Source organism: Salmo salar, chromosome ssa07 (assembly GCF_905237065.1).
Source record: "Salmo salar chromosome ssa07, Ssal_v3.1, whole genome shotgun sequence".
NCBI lineage: Eukaryota > Metazoa > Chordata > Actinopteri > Salmoniformes > Salmonidae > Salmo > Salmo salar.
The window spans coordinates 34,641,324-34,662,267 of NC_059448.1; the positions used below are offsets into that span (position 1 = coordinate 34,641,324).

The 20,944-nt window shown below is 42.8% G+C and overlaps 1 protein-coding gene across 9 annotated transcripts; it reads right to left on the reverse strand.

Annotated features, from left to right (window-relative positions):
• Positions 1-12,658: 12,658 nt before the first annotated feature.
• LOC106609106 (cysteine-rich with EGF-like domain protein 2) lies at positions 12,659-20,311 on the reverse strand. 9 transcript variants are annotated; one of them, XR_006770628.1, is made up of 12 exons: positions 19,918-20,311; positions 19,435-19,517; positions 19,117-19,227; positions 18,808-18,899; positions 18,543-18,719; positions 16,825-16,923; positions 16,630-16,713; positions 16,361-16,456; positions 13,572-13,712; positions 13,259-13,312; positions 12,827-13,064; positions 12,659-12,793 (listed from the first exon to the last, which is right to left on the reverse strand). XR_006770628.1 is itself a non-coding variant. In XM_014207526.2 (11 exons), exons 1-10 carry the CDS (start codon positions 20,047-20,049, stop codon positions 13,300-13,302), a joined length of 984 nt encoding a protein of 327 aa, XP_014063001.2. In that variant the 5' UTR covers positions 20,050-20,311; the 3' UTR covers positions 12,659-13,064; positions 13,259-13,299. The 9 variants fall into 9 exon arrangements, 5 of the variants coding, with proteins under 5 accessions (XP_014063001.2, XP_014062997.2, XP_014063002.2 ...); XR_006770631.1 differs by lacking the exon at positions 13,259-13,312 and having other exon boundaries at positions 13,616-13,712; XR_006770629.1 differs by lacking the exon at positions 13,259-13,312.
• Between the last annotated feature and the right edge of the window lie 633 nt (positions 20,312-20,944).

Consider the following 20,944-nt stretch of genomic DNA (forward strand, 5'->3'; position numbering starts at 1 on the left):
GCAGTCTACAAATTATTTGTAATTATGTTCTAGCCCCCGACCAGCTGCTCAAGAAAGAAATCAGCCCATGGCTGAATCTAGTTGATGATCCTTGGTGTAGTCTATTGTTATTATTTTATTTGTTTCCTATTTATTTATGTTACCCAAAAGTGTCTGGTATGGTCATTTATCATCAAGATTGGGGGTAAAATATCACTGGACTGTCCATATTTTAAATAGTAAATAAATCAAGTCAATTGGGGGGGTGGGATTTAATTATTAGTGCCAGAAGGACATGGACCAGAATTGAACCCATGCCAACCTGGTAGGCCTATATGTGCATGCTCAAGTCAGTGACCCTAACCACGAGACCACCCCAGGCCACGATTTAACTGAATTTTGACCTTAGCATACACTTGACACTTGCATGCCGTAACCTAATGCTATATAAAACGACGGTTGTTGATGTGTATGGCTGCATTGCAGTAATAGGACATAGGCGTAACGTTTGAGCTTGCAAGAGTGAAAATGATTTTGATGAGAGCAAGCCATGATCCCAATGACTGCCCACTCATGGGGAGAAAGAGAACTGCTCAGAGACTCACCAGGCTCATTTGAATTTCCTATGCAGCAGGTACATTTTCAGCAAAAAAAGAGTGATCAAGTTAAGATCCGTACTAAGCAGGATCAATGACTTGACCAGCTAACTTTTGATAAACAACCCAAATTATCTACTGATTTTCAAGAATATTAAGAAAGTCAGACTTCAATGTGTTTTTGATTGAAGAGTCAAATAGACAATGCTCATTTCAAGCTATCCTTTCTAAAAGAAATAAACATTATTTCTGAATATTTAGGCATGTTAGCTGGCCAACTCATTGATTCTGCTTTGTAGTAAACCCCTCAGATGTTGTGCCCCTATCTTATTGTGTGGCTGTTTTATTGTTGTTGTTATACCTGCCAGCTAACCTTGGTGCCCTGTGGTGAGGAAGTTCATGGTCTATCATGGACTCTGGATCAATGAGGGCACCACAGGATTTTTCTCTCTGTATAACCGTGTTGTACCTCACGTGCTGTCCGCAGTCAAAGAGCAAATGTACTCTCAGGACCATGACAGAATGACATATAGTATTATAGTACCTAACAACCCAGAGCTTTTTCTGGTCAGGAAAATCTCCAGTCCCCGATAATAAGAGGTGAGAATTTGTGCGAGATAGCTGTCAATAGAGATACAGTACTTTTTTAGGACAATGTAAGGAGGCCTGGTATAAAGAGGTCATTCAGGTCATATACTGTCACCCAGGGTGTCACACACAGAGCAGGCCCTGTCCTGGCCCCACCTCGGCTAGAATGATAAGAATGGACATTTACATTCACAGTTGTGAATGGTGTTTTTAGTTCATTTGTTTTTTTTATCAATTGGACTCAGGCCTGGACCTTCAGAGGGTCTTTGTCATTGGTCAACACCAGTAGGCAGTCATTGTTATTGGTCAGAGCATGTTCTGTGAACTGTGAAAGAACCTATGAGCATCAGCAACATCATCAGCAGCTCTGCCATTATACTGGGCCAGGGCTACATTTCCTGCAACACGGCAGCTGCATTATCACACTTTACAATACCACAACACAGGGACATGAGTGAGTAAGCCATAAAATACAACCCTTCTCTTTCATACCATACTAATCTACCTTCAATAGGTACACTACATTCTTTCTGTTTCTCTGAAAACCATGCCATTCACCTTTGGTTCACCCACCAACCACTGAGTGTTATAATGAAAACAGATAGTGATTGTTTGAAGCAGAGGTACACTAGAACCAGTTCTTGACCAGCCTACAGTTCTTGACCAGGGGAGGGATGGATGAATGATTGAACGAACAAGAGCTCTGCTTCAGTTTTCAGCAGTACAGCCAATTACCACCCCATGTGTTCCTCTTTGAATGACAGGATCGACCAGGTGGAGATGTTTGTGAGAGAGGGGGGCATTTTGTGAAAGAGGTGGGTAATTGCACTTCAGACAAAGCACAGAAGTTCCCGTCACAAGGACAGATTTTTGCTTTATCATTTGTGCTTGACCTTGATGCCCCCCTGGCAGTGGCGATTTTAGCGTTTCAATATTGGTGAGGCAAAATAATAAATAAAGGGGGGGGATTCATGCCAGCAAAGCCACTACACAAAACAACACTAAACAATACATTAATTGCACTATAACAGTGCCCACAAACTGTTAGGGCCTACACAAAGCTGCCCAAAAGCAGAGCTTTCTTTTCAGCAGCATTTAGTGAATCCTTACCACTGCTACACCTGGCTATAAGCAGAGCCTTGTCTGGCTCGCTGCCAGACCACTTTTGTTTAAGCAAGTCAGCCATATCAGCTGTCTTAATTTTTAGATAATTTTTTTTAAAGCAGTAAATAAGGCTGAATTAACTGTTTCGCTAACAGTTAATTCAGCCTTATTTACTGCTTTAAAAAAATTAATCTAAAAATTAAGACAGCTGATATGGCTGACTTGCTTAAACAAAAGTGGTTTCTACTGACAATTGATATGTACAAACTATGGCATAAGGGGACGATGAGAAGATAAGAGGCAATGTGTCATTTTGATTAAGACATTAATGAGAGAGCTAGGACGGACGTAGTCAATATAACCATTTGTTCAGGACTTTTGAAATGTACACCGACAGAATTCAGAACATGTGCCGTTCTTACAGTATTATCCCTGTACACCAAGTTAGAACTGGACCAAATTATTAGGGTGAGGCACATGTGCTACTAATGGCGTACTACACAACATACACTTAGTATTACTTTCTTAGCTACAGTATACATATCTCCCTGGCATATTACAATTTATGTGGCAGCATACAATACATTTTAGGACTCACCTTGTTTTGCTGTGTTCACTTGTACAGGAAGGTGCCGCGGCGGTCCTTCTTGTGGGTAAATTTTGTCATCAAACTTTATCATCAAAGTCTGGCATTCTCTGGATTTATGGTGCTTTCAAGACAACTGGGAACTCAAAAAAACAAGGTTGAATCATGACGTCAGTGATCTTCAGGTCGGAGCCTTGGAATTCTGAGTTCGATGACCGTTCCAAACGTATTTTCCCAGTCGGAGTTCCAAGTTGTCTTGAACTCACTGAAGTCTGAGATTTCCCAGTTCTGAGTTTCCAGTTATTTTGAACACAGCAGAAATTATGCTGGATTGACAGCATGGCCAATGTATTCTAACTTTTCTGGCCCATGGTGTTGAATGTTTATCCTTTTAAGCTTAGAAAGGAGACCCTTAAATCCAGACATGGACCACACACCCACTCCACTGAATAGCAGGCTAGCGATTGCTTTGCAACACTTGCAGTTAGCCACTGATTCCTTTCAAACCACTCATTGTTGAATTTGTGATTTCCAACTTGTGTCATGTTTATGTCCAATGAGCACCGATACGTTTTATCTATAATTTCTCTGAATATGACAAGGATTTGACAGTAGATTGTTGACATGATTCATGATGATGAATGCTTGTCTAGCTTTCTAGCTACGATTTTGAAAGTATGATGTTGACATGATCAGTCCAATCAAAGCTACGGTAGATATAATGTGATTTGATGTAATTTTATCTGTGGCCAATGACCTTGAGCCTTCTTGGATGGGCACTTCTAATGTAACTGTATGGCAACACTCAAGGGGCTTGAACTTTCAAGCTCTCCCCGTAGATTTTACAGTGACGTAGTGTCCCCATGAGTGACAGAACACTGAGCTAAACACGGTGCAACGAACGAACATTACAAACCCCTACGCTCCATATTTTCCGCTGGCTGCCCCACCACCACAGAAAGCACTGAGCTAGGCGGAAACACCTGTATTTTAGAGCTGCCTTAGTCAAGAAAGCAAAAAAAAGAGACCATGTTCGTATCCGGCTATATTAAAAACGCAAAGATTCTTCTTTTTTTAACATTGTTTGCAAACTGATGTGACACGTATTAAATGCCAAAATAACATGCAAAACAGGCAACAAAACTTATGTATATTTTTTGCTAAACAGGTGGGGCAGAGCGGGTCGCCACTGCCCCCTGGCTGCAAGCAGGTTATTTGTTTGTGTGGGAGAGATGCTCGGTTCTCTCTGGTCAAGGTCATCAGGTCTACTCCATGTCTCCACCAGGCATATCTCTTTATTTATATTTGAGTAATGTATGTGTGTGAGAGTATCCATGACTGAGTGAAAGAGAACATTTTAACCTCAGCTCTCACACAGGCTCCCTCACTTGGCTCTGTCTGTCCAGGCCAGGCAGACCAGGAGAACAGCCCAGGGAACAGGTCTGGGGCTCTAGGTGTGGAAACTGGGGCCTAGAGCAACAGAGCAAGGTGACACCAGGCACAACAGAGAGCCTGTTAGGCTCACGTAACACTGGGGAGAGCAGGGCTCTGGTCAAAAGAAGTGCACTACAGGGAACAGGCTGCAATTTGGGATGCTGGCAGACTAGGGAGAGCATAGCTGTGTGTGGCGGGAGCCTCTACATTTTGTTCTAGTTAGGAACTCTTTCAGTGGACCTGGGTTGCATTTCAAAACAAGCGGCCGGCGTGAACGCAGTACATACACAGGTGCAGGGAGGAATGATGTATATAGGCAGGCACACACACAATCACAAGAACACTCTTTTCTCTCCCATCTCCACCCACTAACTAAATGGTCACATTCTGCGAGCTACAGGGGAGGCAGGGAAGAGAAGGGAGGCATAAAGGGCAGGCAGGGGGAGGAGGGGAGGTGGAAAAGGGGCCAAAAGCCAGCGCTGACTGACTTCCTATCTCACAAAATGAATATTGAAAGAGACATTTGTTGCCATGCATTTCGCATAAGAAAGTGTTCTCATCCATGCTTTGCCACCAAGTTCTACTCTAAGTTTGAAAATTGGCCTGAAATGTTAGTGCTGCTTTGTAACAATGTCCATTCTGATTTCCGAATGCATCCACCTGGGCTCCAGTGTTTTGGCTCCAGTTGGCTTCTGTGTATGTGTGCCGCACGTTGGTTCCTTTTGGCTTGGATGCAAGTGCGTACGATTGTGTGTGGGCAAGAGCCGGATGGAAAGAGTAGGAAGTAAAAGAAAGCACCATTCAGTTCCACAGTCAGTAACACACTGACAGAGAGCCATAGTGCTGCACCAGCACCGGCTGCAATGACACACTCATTGTTGAATCAGTGCAGAGCCAGAAACAAACCCAATCTTGGCCAAACAAACAAGCACAAATGCCATAAAGAATTATATAAATGTCTGATCAAGCTGACTGCTTATTGGCCACATGGACATTCTATTCAGGCATTCCTCTACAGATGATTAGAGGTAGGAACAAAAGTATTATGACACCCTTGATGCATGCGTTACCCTGAGGTCAGAGTGCAGGGAAAGGTCTACGAGGGTGTTGTGAAAACACTCACGCTGCCTCCCCAATATGTTCAACATCTTAGCTATTTCATTCACCATCAGCCAATCGCTGAGCAATTTTCCAAGTTGTCAATCAGACCATTGAGAAGGGTTTAGAGTTTAGGCAATAACATGAGCACAAAAGGAGAAGAGGGAATGGAGTAGGCATGTGGAAAGGATGGAGGGGGAAGCGGCTGGATGGCTTGTTATTCTCCTACGAATTAGGCCTGCGTACACAGACCGCAGCAGTAGGCCAGGCTTGTCCTCTCTCTCTCTCTCTCTCTCCTCTGAGGATTGTAGACTCAGAGGGCCCACCTCCTCTTCTACCGCTTTACTACTGTCTGGATATGATACACAGGCCAGGTACAGAACCATCCTACTCAGGTAGAAGAGATGAGCGGATGAAAGGAGGGAGGAGAGGGTAAGAGGAGAGCGGTGGAAGGGAAAGAAGGACAGGAGAAGAGAGGTGGGGAGGGGGAAAGGATGTTAGCCCCGGGGGCAAAGATATGCACTGATACAGGTGGCTGAATGGGGGCTCAGCAGGGAGAAAATTAATGGGTGTTGGTGACACACATCTCCCATTCGATCCTAGACACTGGTCAGTTTAGATTTCTTTTTTCTCTAATGGTTTTGGTTAGTATCGGGGGAGGGAAAGCTGATCCTAGATCTTTGCCTAGAGGCAAATTGTACCTGGAGTGTTCCAAAAGGGAAGCTCCCTCATCGCTTACGTAAGAGCAGCTAGATCAATGGCTATAAGCTGGGCCACAAACTAAAAAGTGTTTGGTCCTGAGGCAAAAATAAAAAAATTCTGGCAGTCTGACTAGGAAACGGTCCTTAAAGCGGCAATCGGCAGTTGAAACAATAACAAAGTGGCCTTCCCGCCACAGTTTTGTTCAAAGCTGAGGGATGGGGCTGGAGAAATGTAACCACTCTCAAATTCACAGAGCTATGGCTGCAAGGACTGATGTTCCATGATATCAAAATATAGTTTTAACCATGTTTCGATGGTATCTACTAGAGTTTGTTTACATTAACTTTCTTTATAAATATTGGAGTAAAACCAGCTTATATTGTGGGTTCTGATGAGGTACAAAAATGTTACTAAGCTCAAAAAGTTATATTCGTCAAGAATCAAATGGGTACATATCAGTGGAAGCTGCTGAGGGAGGACGGCTCATAATAATGGCTGGAATGGAGTGAATGGAATGTTATCAAACACAAATGTATGTAACGACTGCAGATTGCCCCTTTAAGACAACGGCAGTCTACGGCTGGTGTGGCTTTATATTGTTAATGTGGCCAGATTATATTAGTGATACTGACATTTAACTCACTGAGTACAGTAAGTTTGTTTAAACAACTTCGTCACCTAGTGGAGAATAGGCACTTGAACAAGATCAATGCCAGCGTCAAATTAGTCCTGTCCACCAGCCTGATACTCGGGGGGGTGAGTGAAAATAAGGATGATACTCAGATTAGCAATAGGTTGACATGTGTAAACAAGTGTGCGCAAAAGAGCTGCTGATATATGCCCCAAATTGCTGACCTGTTAGAAGGCAGCTAGCTGACCCAGCACTGCTCCCTGCCTCAATCTCTACCCGGCAGGAATGGGACTGCAGAGTCATCACTGTCTTTCTCTCTCGCTGCCCCCCACCCAACCCACTCTAATACACACATGCGCATAAACACGTGTACATGCTCACAAAATGTGATTATTCCATACATCACTTTCATTACAGCTGCTGATTAATTTCCAATGACAATACACAAACGGTGACAAACTGTCTGACAAGTGGTAGATGTACTGTACATTCACAGCAGTATTAAAAGTACCCTGAACTCTTGAAGTACTCGTCTGAAGGGAGAGGTAAGTTACACAGGACATGGTGGAGTGGCTTTCCACTGTACTATGTGACTAAACAGCAACACAATACAAACCTACATTCTATTTTCACAGGATTACATTACAGTGACTTGTCATAAACACAGTCCTTTGAAACGTCATTCAATGTTTTGGTATTTCAATTTCATCTTCTTCTAAAATTGTAAACTGTCAAACGTTATGTGCTTAAGTTAAGTAACATCCAGTAACATCCTGGTCAGAATGATGATAGTGTGTGAATTACACCGCTAAACCCTCATAAGATTCTCAAAGAGGAACCCATCTTATTCTCAATCCCACTCAGGGTCACGGTCGAGATAAAACAGAATCAGATGATATTGGTCAGGAAATGAAAGAGAAGAGAAAACGCAGAAGCAAAAGGCTATGTCCCAAATGGCACCCTATTCCCTATGTAGTGCACCACTTTTGACCAGAGCCCCAAGTAATACACTATATAGGGAATAGGGTGCCATTTGGGACACATGCACAAGATCTGGATCACTATAAAGCCTGTTTTAATAAGCAGCATACGAGCTGGTACCTGCTTTGAAACTGTTGTGGCTATGGTTTTCTGTGATGTGGTGGCTGGGGTTATTACAGACTTTACACGAAAGTCAAGACTAATTTCCCTTCCTATACAGTCTCAATATTATGAAGTGATGTAATAAAAAATAAAAAGGCATAACACGGTATGATTAAAGAAAGTTGTCATGGTATAATTTAGATTATAACATTATAATGCTGATGATTCAATGGCTCGATGTTATGCTGACTAAACATTGATTGATTTTATATTGAAGGACTGTGCATCCGACACACCATTCCATAAAGTAGATGTGAAATTTCACCCGAATGCCTAAAACAGACTGATGGCCAGTCTTGAGAAAATGCTTCAAACATTTTGTTCAAATGTCTGAAAGATACTGAAGGCCAGAAAGTAGCTCTTCAAACATCCTCCTACTCCCTCCTAGTGCCTCATGGACTGCATACATCATCTCATAGCTTCCTTGTTCCTGCTCCTCCATGTTTGTCTACATCCTCCATCATTATAAAACATGGCCCAGGCCAACACCACTAAATGCTGAAGCCATGGCACCTCTCTTCTTCGACCAAGCAATGCAGTCGATGTTGATTGACCGCACTGAGCTGAGGCTGGCGTGCAGCTCTCGTCTAGTGGAAACCAGACAAAGCCTTCCTGAGAGATCAAAGTCAAAGTCTAATTCCTGAAGTGTGTGTGCTAGAGATCAGAGCGGTGACAGACACGTAAACATGCAAGGGTGTGTGTACACACACACACTGGCTCAGAGAGAGGGGCAACATCAATCCATCTGACCCATCTGTCTGCAGTCTCTCAGTAGCGTTGCGCAGCAGAAGTGTGTGTGCCAACGCCACTCCCTCCAGTCTCCTGAGAAAAATGCTGCTGTCTGCCTGACTCAGGTCTGCATCAGACTGCAGCAGACAGCACTGGTTACATTCAGACTCACTCCTAGGAGCAGAGCACAAGTCTCAAATCACTTTCTATTCAGTGCATACTTTTCATCAGAGTAATACATCATATAGTGCACTACTAATGACCAAAGTAAGCAGCTGTGAATAAGTGAAAAGATTATGGATATTCATCATAGGTCTTTTCAATGGCCTTGATGCATCACCCTAATTTAGCTAGAAGGGAGGGTGAGCGACTCAATGACATCATGATGGAAAGGCAGAAGTGTTGGTAGTCCACTGTATAAACACTCTGTGCTCAGCTGCTGACGGGTGTATATCAGCAGCATTAAGCTAACACAGAGCTCCCTGTATCTCAACATTAGGGGTCTGCCATGTTACAGAGGTCACAGGGAGGGCGAGTCAGTCAGGCCAGGAAATTAATTCACTTCACACAACAATACAATTTCCCAGCAAGCAGCTCCTCTACTCTGCCTCAGGCCACAATACAGGCCCCAGCTGGTTTCTCCTCTACTCAGACCCAGGGTCCATTCCAAAGTCCACCCTATTCCCTATGTAGTGCATTACTTTTGACCAGGGACCATAGGGCAGTAGTGCACTATATAGGGAACAGGGTGCAATTTGGGACACAACCTTACACACATCCAAGGCTTCTGACTATCCATTCTCCAACTGTCTGCATGGCTATAAATTTGTCCAGGCTTCATTGATGGACGGCGGTTTCTCAGTCCAGCTGTGTGTAGAAAAAGCAGACCTGACCACACCAGAAGAGACCAGAGGAAAGAAGCGAGCCACATCAGGCAGTAGCCTAAGCGAAAGGACATGATGCAACTGCTTCACTGCTCTGCAGCGATCCAAACCCCAAACCACAGTTGGAGGGGTGAGAGGAGAGGGAAAGACAGGGCACAGAATTTGAAGCCAGAGAGAAAGGGGGGAACGAGTATCCTGCATTGCACTTCCGTGGCCCATCATTGACTCTACATCCATGGGCACACTGCCCTCAGAGAAGTGAATTCAGATCATAGCATGACATTCATTTAAGGTCCATCCAAACCCATTTAATAAGGGGTGATGACACCAGAGATGCATGTAAAACGTATCAATGGATGTCACCTGTCTTGAACTCATGAAAGCATTTCTGAATGAAAATAAACAATTTCACCATCCTTTGGGAAGTCCATATGTACTCCCTGTCCATGTGGTCACCCTGAGTATAACCAGACCATGTGGCCCTCAGCTGGCCTTTACTGGCAGCCCAAAACCACATCAGATGTGGAAGAGAGTCTAGCACCCCTTCAACCAACACACACACTTACTTTTGGACTTCAGAGGCCATCTGACAGTTCAGGCAAGGATTTACTCCACAAAAGGGTTAGAATGCAGGCTAAAAAGAACATCAATGGAGCATACTAGTTCCTTTTGAAGTGCCTTGGTCTAGGAAAGTCAGCTGCAAAGACTTCCATGTCAATCTTCACAGTCTATTGTCGTTTTCGAGCTTGAGAGCAAGAGCGACAGAGAGAGAAATGGTGGAAAAGAGCAAAGTTGAAGGACTACTCATGGCATCACTAAGTCTCCACAGCAACCTGTTGTGACGCGAACACATACTTTCCTCACTGACTGCAATACACTTGAGTCGGTGGAGTGTTGCAAGTGGAGCTTTCCTTGTGTTTCCGAGCACTATTAGGGCATCACAAAAACTAAAATCAGCAAAAAAAGAAACAACCCTTCAATGTCAACTGGGTTAATTTTCAGCAAACTTAACATGTGTAAATATTTGCATGAATATAACAAGATTCAACAACTGAGACATAAACTGAACAAGTTCCACAGCCACGTGACTAACAGAAATGGTATAATGTGTCCCTGAACAAAGGGGGGGGGTCAAAATCAAAAGTAACAGTCAGTATCTGGTGTGGCCGCCAGCTGCATTAAGTACTGCAGTGCATCTCCTCCTCAGGGACTGCACCAGATTTGCCAGTTCTTGTTGTGAGATGTTACCCCACTCTTCCACCAAGGCACCTCAAGTTCCCGGACATTTCTGGGGGAAATGGCCCTAGCCCTCACCCTCCGATCCAACAGGTCCCAGACGTGCTCAAAGGGATTTGAGATCCAGGCTCTTCGTTGGCCATGGCAGAACACTGACATTTCTGTCTTGCAGAAAATCATGCACAGAACGAGCAGTATGGCTGGTGGCATTGTCATGCTGGAGGGTCATGTCAGGATGAGCCTGCAGGAAGGGTACCACATGAGGGAGGAGGATGTCTTCCCTGTAACACACAGTTGAGATTGCCTGCAATGACAACAAGCTCAGTCCGATGACGCTGTAACACACCACCCCAGACAATGACGGACCCTCCACCTCCAAATCGCTCCCGCTCCAGAGTACAGGCCTCGGTGTAAGGCTCATACCTTCGATGATAAACGCGAATCAGTCCATCACCCCTGGTGAGACAAAACCGTGACTCGTCAGTGAAGAGCACTTTTGCCAGTCCTGTCTGGTCCAGCGATGGTGGGCTTGTGCCCATAGGCAACGTTGTTACCGGTGATATCTGGTGAGGACCTGCCTTACAACAGGCCTACAAGCCCTCAGTCCAGCCTCTCTCAGCCTATTGCGGATAGTCTGAACACTGATGGAGGGATTGTGCGTTCCTGGTGTAACTCTGGCAGTTGTTGCCATCCTGTACCTGTCCCACAGGTGTGATGTTCAGATGTACCGATCCTGTGCAGGTGTTGTTACACGTGGTCTGCCACTACGAGGACGATCAGCTGTCTGTCCTGTCTCCCTGTAGTGCTGTCTTAGGCGTCTCACAGTGCGGACATTGCAATTTACTGTCCTGGCCACATTCGCAGTCCTCATGCCTCCTTGCAGCATGCAAGGCACCTTCATGCAGATGAGCAGGGACCCTGGGCATCTTTCTTTTGGTGTTTTTTCAGAGTCAGTAGAAAGGCCTCTTTTAGTGTCCTAAATTTTCAAAACAATGACCTTAATTGCCTACCGTCTGTAAGCTGTTAGTGTCTTAATGAACATGCACCTGTGGAACGGCCGCTAACTGTTTATGGTTCATTGAAGACGCATGGGAAACAGTTCTTAAACCCTTTACAATGAAGATTTGTTAAGTTATTTGGATTTTTATAAATTATCTTTGAAAGACAGGGTCCTGAAAAAGGTTTCTTTTTTGCTGAGTTTACGACTGCCCCTAACCCATCTATACAAACCTGAATTGCATTTGTTGTATTCCGTTGTGTGTAAGCCTAAATAGGGAGATCTTGGCCCATCTTACTTTACAATGGTGACGTAACATCTTGCATCTGGGTGCAAAAAAACAAAGCCATTATGCACACAGATTGGGAATATCATTGAGGTTTCTTGTAAACTAAAGTCTCATCTCACTTTTGGAACACATTGCTGTTTTGAGCAGATGAAACACTGGAGAAGTACCACAGACAGAGGAGAGGAAATGTGGGCAATAAGCAGTGTGTGTGAGCTGGAGGAGGTTGTGTCTTCTTTTTTTTGTGGAAAGCACCAGCCAGGACAGGTTTCAACCAGCTCCTCATCCAGCGCTAAAGCTGCAAAGACAATCAAAACTTACATCATCCCTTAAGGGGATGAGAAGCAGGTTATTGGGATATGCTGCCTTTGATCAGGAGCAGACAACAGTTGGAAGATGATTTGGATCATACACATTTCAATAGTTGAGCCACAAGACATTGCCTAACCCTAAAATACCACCACATTTGAGCCATTTCATATCCAACAAAACCAGTACGTCATTCTGCTGATTCATCCAACTAACAGCGGATTTGAGATATATTCTATGTGATTAGGGTGCCACTCTGTGTTCAACTTTGAAAACTACAACAGTATTTAAATTTGCATTGACGTCTTAGGCACTGCTAATCCAGAAAGATGCATAAAATCAGATCTGCAGCATAATTTCTGTTCTCAAACTTTATTTGAATAACATTCAAGATCCTGCATGAATTTAAAAACCAGACAACACTTGTTGGGTTAACCACAGCAAAAACAAGAACCAGAGTACTTGGGGGGAGGGGGTGGTTGAATGGACAGCCATTCTGTTGGCTGTCCATCCATGATCGACAGGTATAAATCTGTAAAGAGTGCAGTATGCATGTCGAGTGTTCAACAACTGCCATGTAGTCCCAATGCTTTAAAAGGAGTGGCCTCATGCTGTGAGCTATAGGGGTGTCGTCTCACGGGTGACACCCACCTCATAATTTACTCCAAATGCCCTTCCTGGTTTGTTCCTATTGGTTCATTTCCTGAGGTCAAAGGTCTTCGTGCTCTTCTGGACTTTTCACTGTTTCTGCCTCATTCTCCTCTGAAAGTAACAAAGAAAACCACAAGCACTTGAAAATAAGAACTGACCAGCACAAGTCCCACACCCCTCAACTCATGTGCTGTACAAGGCAACACAATATCCTTGTGTGTTTATTTTGTCTTCATGTATAGTGTATGCTGCAAAAGGAATGACCTCATTGAGGACAATGAAGTATCTCTAATTATAACACATACTTGCTTGATCACGCACTGGCAAATACAGCGTCAACCAAGAGTCATCTGATACATCTGCAGTATTTCATAGAGAGTATACGGTTACTGTAGTAGTAACTACAGTGTACTTAACCTGCCAAGTCAGAGTGATTTGATTTGGATTTAATGTCATTTATGGTTGACAATAATTATTATGCAGATTGCAGTTACATAAAAAATATTTCATAAAAACAATATTTCAATAACACAAGATAACTATACTCAAAGTGTTATCATGTATATAATGCATTTTAAAATCATAAATAAACTAGTCCAGATAGTCATTATTGATTACCTGACTCTGGTATTTTGACACAGACGCCCTCAAGTTCCTCGTACCTGCTGGCACAGATACAGACGTAGCTTCCTTTGTTGTTCACGCACTCCTGGTTCTCCGCAGTACACACAGCATCAGTCTGCTCACACTCGTTCACATCTGAACAAATCAATCAAATTGGTTTTCGGGCACTGTCTGATGACTCAATTCTGCCAATTACTATAACTTGTTAAATTTATTGAAAGCATTATCTCCCCTCAGTGTACTAGTTTCATGACTCTAGAACCAAGATAAATGTATTCAAAATAGCTTCTGAAGTTTTATAATTGTATGTTCGTTAATGGCAAAAATATGGCAATTCTTTCCATTTCCTGAAAAGTTGTTTGAGACAAGAAGTTTTATAAAGTCATTGTACATCAGCAGTTGGCAAAGTACTTGTAACAAACAGGACCATCCTCAGTGAATGTCATAAAAAAGTGAAACATTAAAACAAAAGTTAACCTTTTTAGATACAACACTACTAAATATATTCACATCACCAAAATAACTTATTAAAACACACTGGTTTTGAAATGAAGGTCTACAGTAGTCTCAACAGCACTCTCCATGGCGTAGCCGAAGGACAGCTAGCTTCCGTCCTCCTCTTGGTAGACCGACTTCAACACAAAACCTAGGAGGCTCATGGTTCTCATCCCATTCCAAAACTTGCACAGTAATTATGACAACTTCTGGAGGACATCATCCAACCTATCAGAGCTCTTGCAGCATGAACTGACATGTCCATCCAATCAAAGAATCAGAGAATGAATCTAGTACTGAAAGCATATGCTACAGCTAGCTAGCACTGCAATGCATTTAAATGTGGTGGGTTGTTGACTCAGAGGGAGGAAGACAATAGTTTAACAGTTGAGAAAATGTATTTCTTAAAATTCACAAGATAAAGCTAGCTATATTTAGTTGTATTTCTTTCATGTTCACTTAGCTAGCTAGTTTAGCCTACACTCAAACAGAGGGATGCTATGTTAACTAGCTAGCTATCCATCACTGGAACGCTTCCAAGTCAAGGTAAGGTTTTGGTTTTATTAATTTATTGCCACCAGGGCCCGCCGGTGCAAGTGCTAAACTGCATGATTGCAGCGGGGGTCACTAATGTGTTGGTTCTAGTAGCCATGTTGGCAATGACATTAGCTAATATGGTGACAACAATGTAGGCTGTGTGTAGCAGTTATGATATGACAGCTGATGTGTTTTGTACTGAAGTCCACAAAGGAAGGGAAAAGGTGAGGAGGAGAGTATGTAGATGCAAGAAGGAATTAGCAAAATGATCATGCTGTTCGTATGTGGCTGCTATGAAAGTGAACTGTGTTTGCATGTTATCAGGGGTGTATTCATTCTGGCAATTCTGTTGAAAAACATTTCTTAAACAGAATGGGGATAAACATACCTGAATTTGTCCAATAGAAACTAATTTGCAACTGTTGAACTAATGATTACGCCATAGATCAGCTAGATGAAGGTAAGAGTGTGCAAGGCAGTATTGAATGTGTCACGGTATGTCACCTTGATTACTGTAATTTCTCTTGACCTGTGTACTGATGTTGTTAACTTTTCATAGGCTAGGTTGTAGCAACCTCATGATGGTATAGTGGAAATTTGAGTATTATGTAGTAGCCTAAACCTATCGATGTTACATTGAGCTGGGTGAATAGAATATGAATGATAGTCATCCAATATGCTGTATTAGAAATTAGGCCATGCTCATGAAACAAATAATTGTCCTCCCTCATCTAAAACGTCACCGACCGCCAAGGAGTTACAAGCACGTCAATAGGCATTCAACAACATCCATGTCATTCCTTTGAATTTAAAGCTGCAATATGTAACTTTTTGGGCGACCGACCAAATTCACAGATCTATAACTCACAATTCTTTCTCATTGAAACCAAGTCTATGAAGCAGTAGATCTGTTCCATGTGTGTCATTTCTATGCATCCCATTTTTTTGGTTATGAAAAATACATTTCACAACAGTTTAGATGGTGCAATGATACTATACACTTGTTTTGTCAAACTGAAATTAGGCCAACCATTAGAATTTCAGCAACCAGGCAATGGCGGAGCGATCTCTGCATAGTGCATCTTTAAAGCATAAATGGATATTTAAGCAAAGTATCTGACTGACTGTTTAAACATGGATCTAGGTTTAGCATGTAGAGAAATGTAGGAGTAGCATTGCAGTGGGAGTGGTAATGTACTGTATCGTCCTGCCTTTAAGGTAGTGTCCAGACTATGGACATACCGCCATTGTGGACGAGTTACTCTATGTCCAAGACTACTGCTTCTCTGTTACTGGCCAACAGGGTACACAGGCTGGACAACTGACAGTGGCTTATATCGGAGGGAAAGAAGGATAAAATAATGAAGAAAAGAAAGGAAGGAAGATACTTCCTCAGTATTCCACCAGGGCCATACTGAAAGTGGGCATTGCAAGATAGAAAAGTGGGAGGAGCAACACCAGTGCGTGTGTCAAAATAGCTAATTGGGCAGATTGGTTGCCACAATACTTGAGTGGCTGCTTCCTTGTAGCATTTTCGCTAACCCAGTAAGGTACGTTAGGAGAATGAGGTTAAGGTTAGGAAAGGGCTTAGGCTTAGCTAAAATGCCACAAGGAAGCAGCATGCAGCCACACAAATCTGCCCAACATGCAGTTACTTTTCAATACACCCACTTGTGTTGATCCTCCCACTTGATTTGCAAAGCCCACTTTCAGACACACTCCACGTATGCAGTTTCCCCATGACTCCCTACCTGTGCAGGTGCCCTCTGTGTCCTGGTACCCAGGAGCACAGCTCTGGCACTTATCAGGCCCTGCCCCAGTACAGCCTGAACACACTTTGTCACAGCCTGCCAGAGAGGAGAACAGATGTCAAATGTTAATACTTGCTTAAACTTTATTACAAATAGCTTAGTCAGTATACATGTTTATATTTTCTGTCTCTAATACATTAGCTGTATCCATCCAACAACATAGTAAATATGGTCCTCTCACTAAGTAGTAGACCACAGTTTTACAGTACCTTTACAGGAGAACGAGCCATCCGTGTTCAGACAGTACTGATCCTCTTTGCAGAGAGGAGGGTCGTTCAAGCACTCGTTCACATCTAGGGTCACACAATGAGAAGGAACAAGAAAAGTGAGTTTGATCTTGATGTCAAATTCATGATGGGGAAAGTAGTTATTATGCCATGAAAAGGTATAAAAATGTCTCTCACCAAGACAGGTCCCCTCATCATCCTCCCCCCAGCCAGTCTTGCACTTCTCACAGTCCTCATTGGTTAGACCACTGCAGGTCTTGCAGGAAGTGTGGCACTCTGTAGTGTAGGGAATTGAGTGGGAAAGGTGGTTGAGATACATGCCCTGCTCCAAATAGACACCAAGCCTATCCCCTAGGCACATTGCTTATATCTGAAAGGACTGGATTTGTGTAAGCCATTGTTAACCTGTTGGGGGTAGGGGGCAGTATTTACACAGCCGGATAAAAAACGTACCCGATTTAATCTGGTTATTACTACTGCCCAGAAACTAGAATATGCATATAATTATTGGCTTTGGATAGAAAACACCCTAAAGTTTCTAAAACTGTTTGAATGGTGTCTGAGTATAACAGAACTCATATGGCAGGCCAAAACCTGAGAAGATTCTGTACAGGAAGTGCCCTCTCTGACCATTCCTTGAGCTTCTTGTCTCTGTTTATTGAAGACAGAGGATCTTTGCTGTAACGTGTCACTTCCTACGGCTCCCATAGGCTCTCAGAGCCCGGGAAAAAGCTGAATGATATCGAGGCAGCCCCTGGCTGAAACACATTAGCGCTTTTGGCAAGTGGCCGATCAGAGGACAATGGGCTTAGGTGCGTGCACAAGTCGACCCCATGCTTTATTTTCTTTCGTCTTTTTACCTAAACGCAGATTCCCGGTCAGAATATTATCGCTTTTTTACGAGAAAAATTGCATAAAAATTGATTTTAAACAGCGGTTGACATGCTTCGAAGTACGGTAATGGAATATTTAGACATTTTTTGTCACGAAATGCGTCGTGCTCGTCACCCTTTACCATTCGGATAGTGTCTTGAACACACAAACAAAACGCCGCTATTAGGATATAACTATGGATTATTTTGAACCAAACCAACATTTGTTATTGAAGTAGAAGTCCTGGGAGTGCATTCTGACGAAGAACACCAAAGGTAATAACATTTTTCTTATAGTAAATCGGACTTTGGTGAGTGCGAAACTTGCTGGGTGTCTAAATAGCTAGCCCTGTGATGCCGGGCTATCTACTGAGAATATTGCAAAATGTGCTTTCACCGAAAAGCTATTTTAAAAATCGGACATATCGAGTGCATAGAGGAGTTCTGTATCTATAATTCTTAAAATAATTGTTATGCTTTTTGTGAACGTTTATAGTGAGTAATTTAGTAAATTTTTTGTAAATTCACCGGAAGTTTGCGGTGGGTATGCTAGTTCTGAACGTCACATGCTAATGTAAAAAGCTGGTTTTTGATATAAATATGAACTTGATTGAACAAAACATGCATGTATTGTATAACATAATGTCCTAGGGTTGTCATCTGATGAAGATCATCAAAGGTTAGTGCTGCATTTAGCTGTCTTCTGGGTTTATGTGACATTATATGCTAGCTTGAAAAATGGGTGTCTGATTATTTCTGGCTGGGTACTCTGCTGACATAATCTAATGTTTTGCTTTCGTTGTAAAGCCTTTTTGAAATCGGACAGTGTGGTTAGATTAACGAGAGTCTTGTCTTTAAAATGGTGTAAAATAGTCATATGTTTGAGAAATTGAAGTAATAGCATTTCTAAGGTATTTGAATAACGCGCCACAGGATTCCACTGGCTGTTACGTAGGTGGGACGATTTCGTCCCGCCGACCCTAGAGAGGTTAAAAGAACATGCAAACATAATAAACCAATTACCTGTGCATAGTGAAAACGTGTCGTTCCTAATTTCATTGAAGTATCCGTCCATGCAGTCCAGACAGAACTCCCCCTTGTAACCATGGTCACAGTTGCACCTGCCGTTACCCCCTCGGGTTCCGTCACCGTCACACACACCGTTGCCATGGCAAGGCCTCTCGGAACCCGCCACACAGGCTGTCAGAAGGAAACAGATGATTCTCATTCACCCATGGCTGGTTGGTATTAGTCAAATAAATGTGGTTTTGGAGGAGTATGTGTTTACCATTGCAATCAGGGCCAAACGTTCCTGTCGAACAGCACACCTTGATGGTATCAATGCAGAACCATTTATACAGATCAGGATGCTTATTTTGCCTGGATTGGAAGAGCGAGATGTCAGAAATCCCAATACACATTTGAATTGTAGCCTGGAAGTTCAGAGATTCCACAATGACAAAGATAGTGGGGTCTTGAAATCTGATGTCTGTGGCCTATGCTCCAGGAGAAGTAAAAGGACTAAGTAAGTAGTAAGGGGTTTTGTGCTAATGAGACGTGCTGCCCTGTTGTTCTAGCTGAGCAGTCAAGTACTCACCTCTTGAACCACCAGGTCTCAAAGTGGTCCTCGTGCTCCTCTACCATGTGGTTACAGTCAAAGCTGCTGCTGTCACACAGATTCTCCAGAATCTCAACTAGGCGGATCTCACTGAGGAGAGGGGGAGAAGGCAAAGGGAAGAGACAGAAATCAGCTTCTATTGTGCCACTGGGTCAACAGAGAATATGTGGTCTGGGTCAGCATGACAAATAGGTTTAGCAATGACTGATCAGAGAAAGCAGATATGCGATAAGCACAGCAACAGTCCAGCATTAGGAGGAATAGTGTATTATGATGAGCGGTGTATAGGAATCTTACCTCGTCTCATATTTGGAAAGTGCCCTCTCCTCCCAAGCGGTGTTCCCTCCACCAAAGTTCTGCTTTTTCGTTCGGTCCAATCCCTGTTGGAACAGAAGTGTGAGGATGAAGACTAGCTAACCAGACACAGATATTGGCAGTAATTTGATCAATGGTGAAAAGGTACCTCAGCACTGTCTGATAATCTGGGTGTAAAAAACACACGTTAGCCAGTTATTAGGTCTGACTCCCACATTATAAACTGGTCTAACGTTAATTGACTGACTAGTACACTGGTGTTATGATGCTCAGTCACTTAACATAGCCTACATCAAGGTCAGAATAGGGCTTGAATACATGAATGCATTACAAGCACAATACACCATCATTGGTTGCCCACTGGTAAATAAAAGCACATCAATTGGTTGTGGTTTGATTCAGACCAATTGATAGCATTGCCCAGCTAGCCAAGACAAATTACACAGAAGAACATTTCAAACTTACCTTACTGAAGTTATCAGCTATTTGTTTGCAGGTATTACATGAGCTTTTTATGTATTTTGCATAGGTGCATTGTGATAGTAAAATAAAAGCTAGGCTACAAAATAGCCACAATAATTGATTGATTGATAACATTCTGGCTAGCTACAGTTGCCGGAAAGCAGTTGAATGACTCGAAGTTTCATATCATAGTTAATGTTACACACTAGACACTTGCCAGCAAGCTTCCTATCCCTAAAAACGTACAGCACAGAGTCTAGACACATATACACAATGTATTGGAAATTAGCTAGCGATATCTATGCAAAGCGTACGAAAGTAATATTTACATGCAGGAAGAAAAAAGGAGCTACATTTTTTTTTATTTCCGCATCAGCCTCTTGGTACGATTGTGGCTTGTCGTGATTTGCCATTTTGCCCATCAATTACTGTGAGTACCAATGATATTCCGCCACGCGTGGGACAAACGTCTTTATTCTACCCACGTGGAAAATATGTTGACATTTCCAGATTTGTGCGCATGCGTCAACTTCCAATACACTTTCACGTCATGGCAGAGAAGAGGGCTGCGTCTGGGAAATCACTGTTGTTTTTACTAATTTCGGTGGCTCTATTACTTTTGTTTATTTGTCCTTTTATAAAAGTTGAAGAGAGTTTCAACTAACAGGCAGTGCATGACATTCTTTATCACAGACTTGATTTTGAAAAGGCTAAGACTGAGAACTACACATACATCAGCCAACTAACGGTATCTAGCTAAATGTTAGCTAATCTTCTTTACACATGTATGGTGCAAATGCTTGTTGACAGCGTTACACTGGATCTTTTTCATCTCTTGATAAAGATTTCTGCAACATTACATGCCCGTATATTATTTTGTGCCCACCCAAACAATGACAAATGCCAGAAATCCATTGCTGATGTTGACAGTGTCTTACCCAATTTCTCACCAGTATGACCACCATGAATTCCCTGGTGTGATGTCACGGACATTCCTTGGACCTGTATTTCCGATCAACGGTCTGCACCC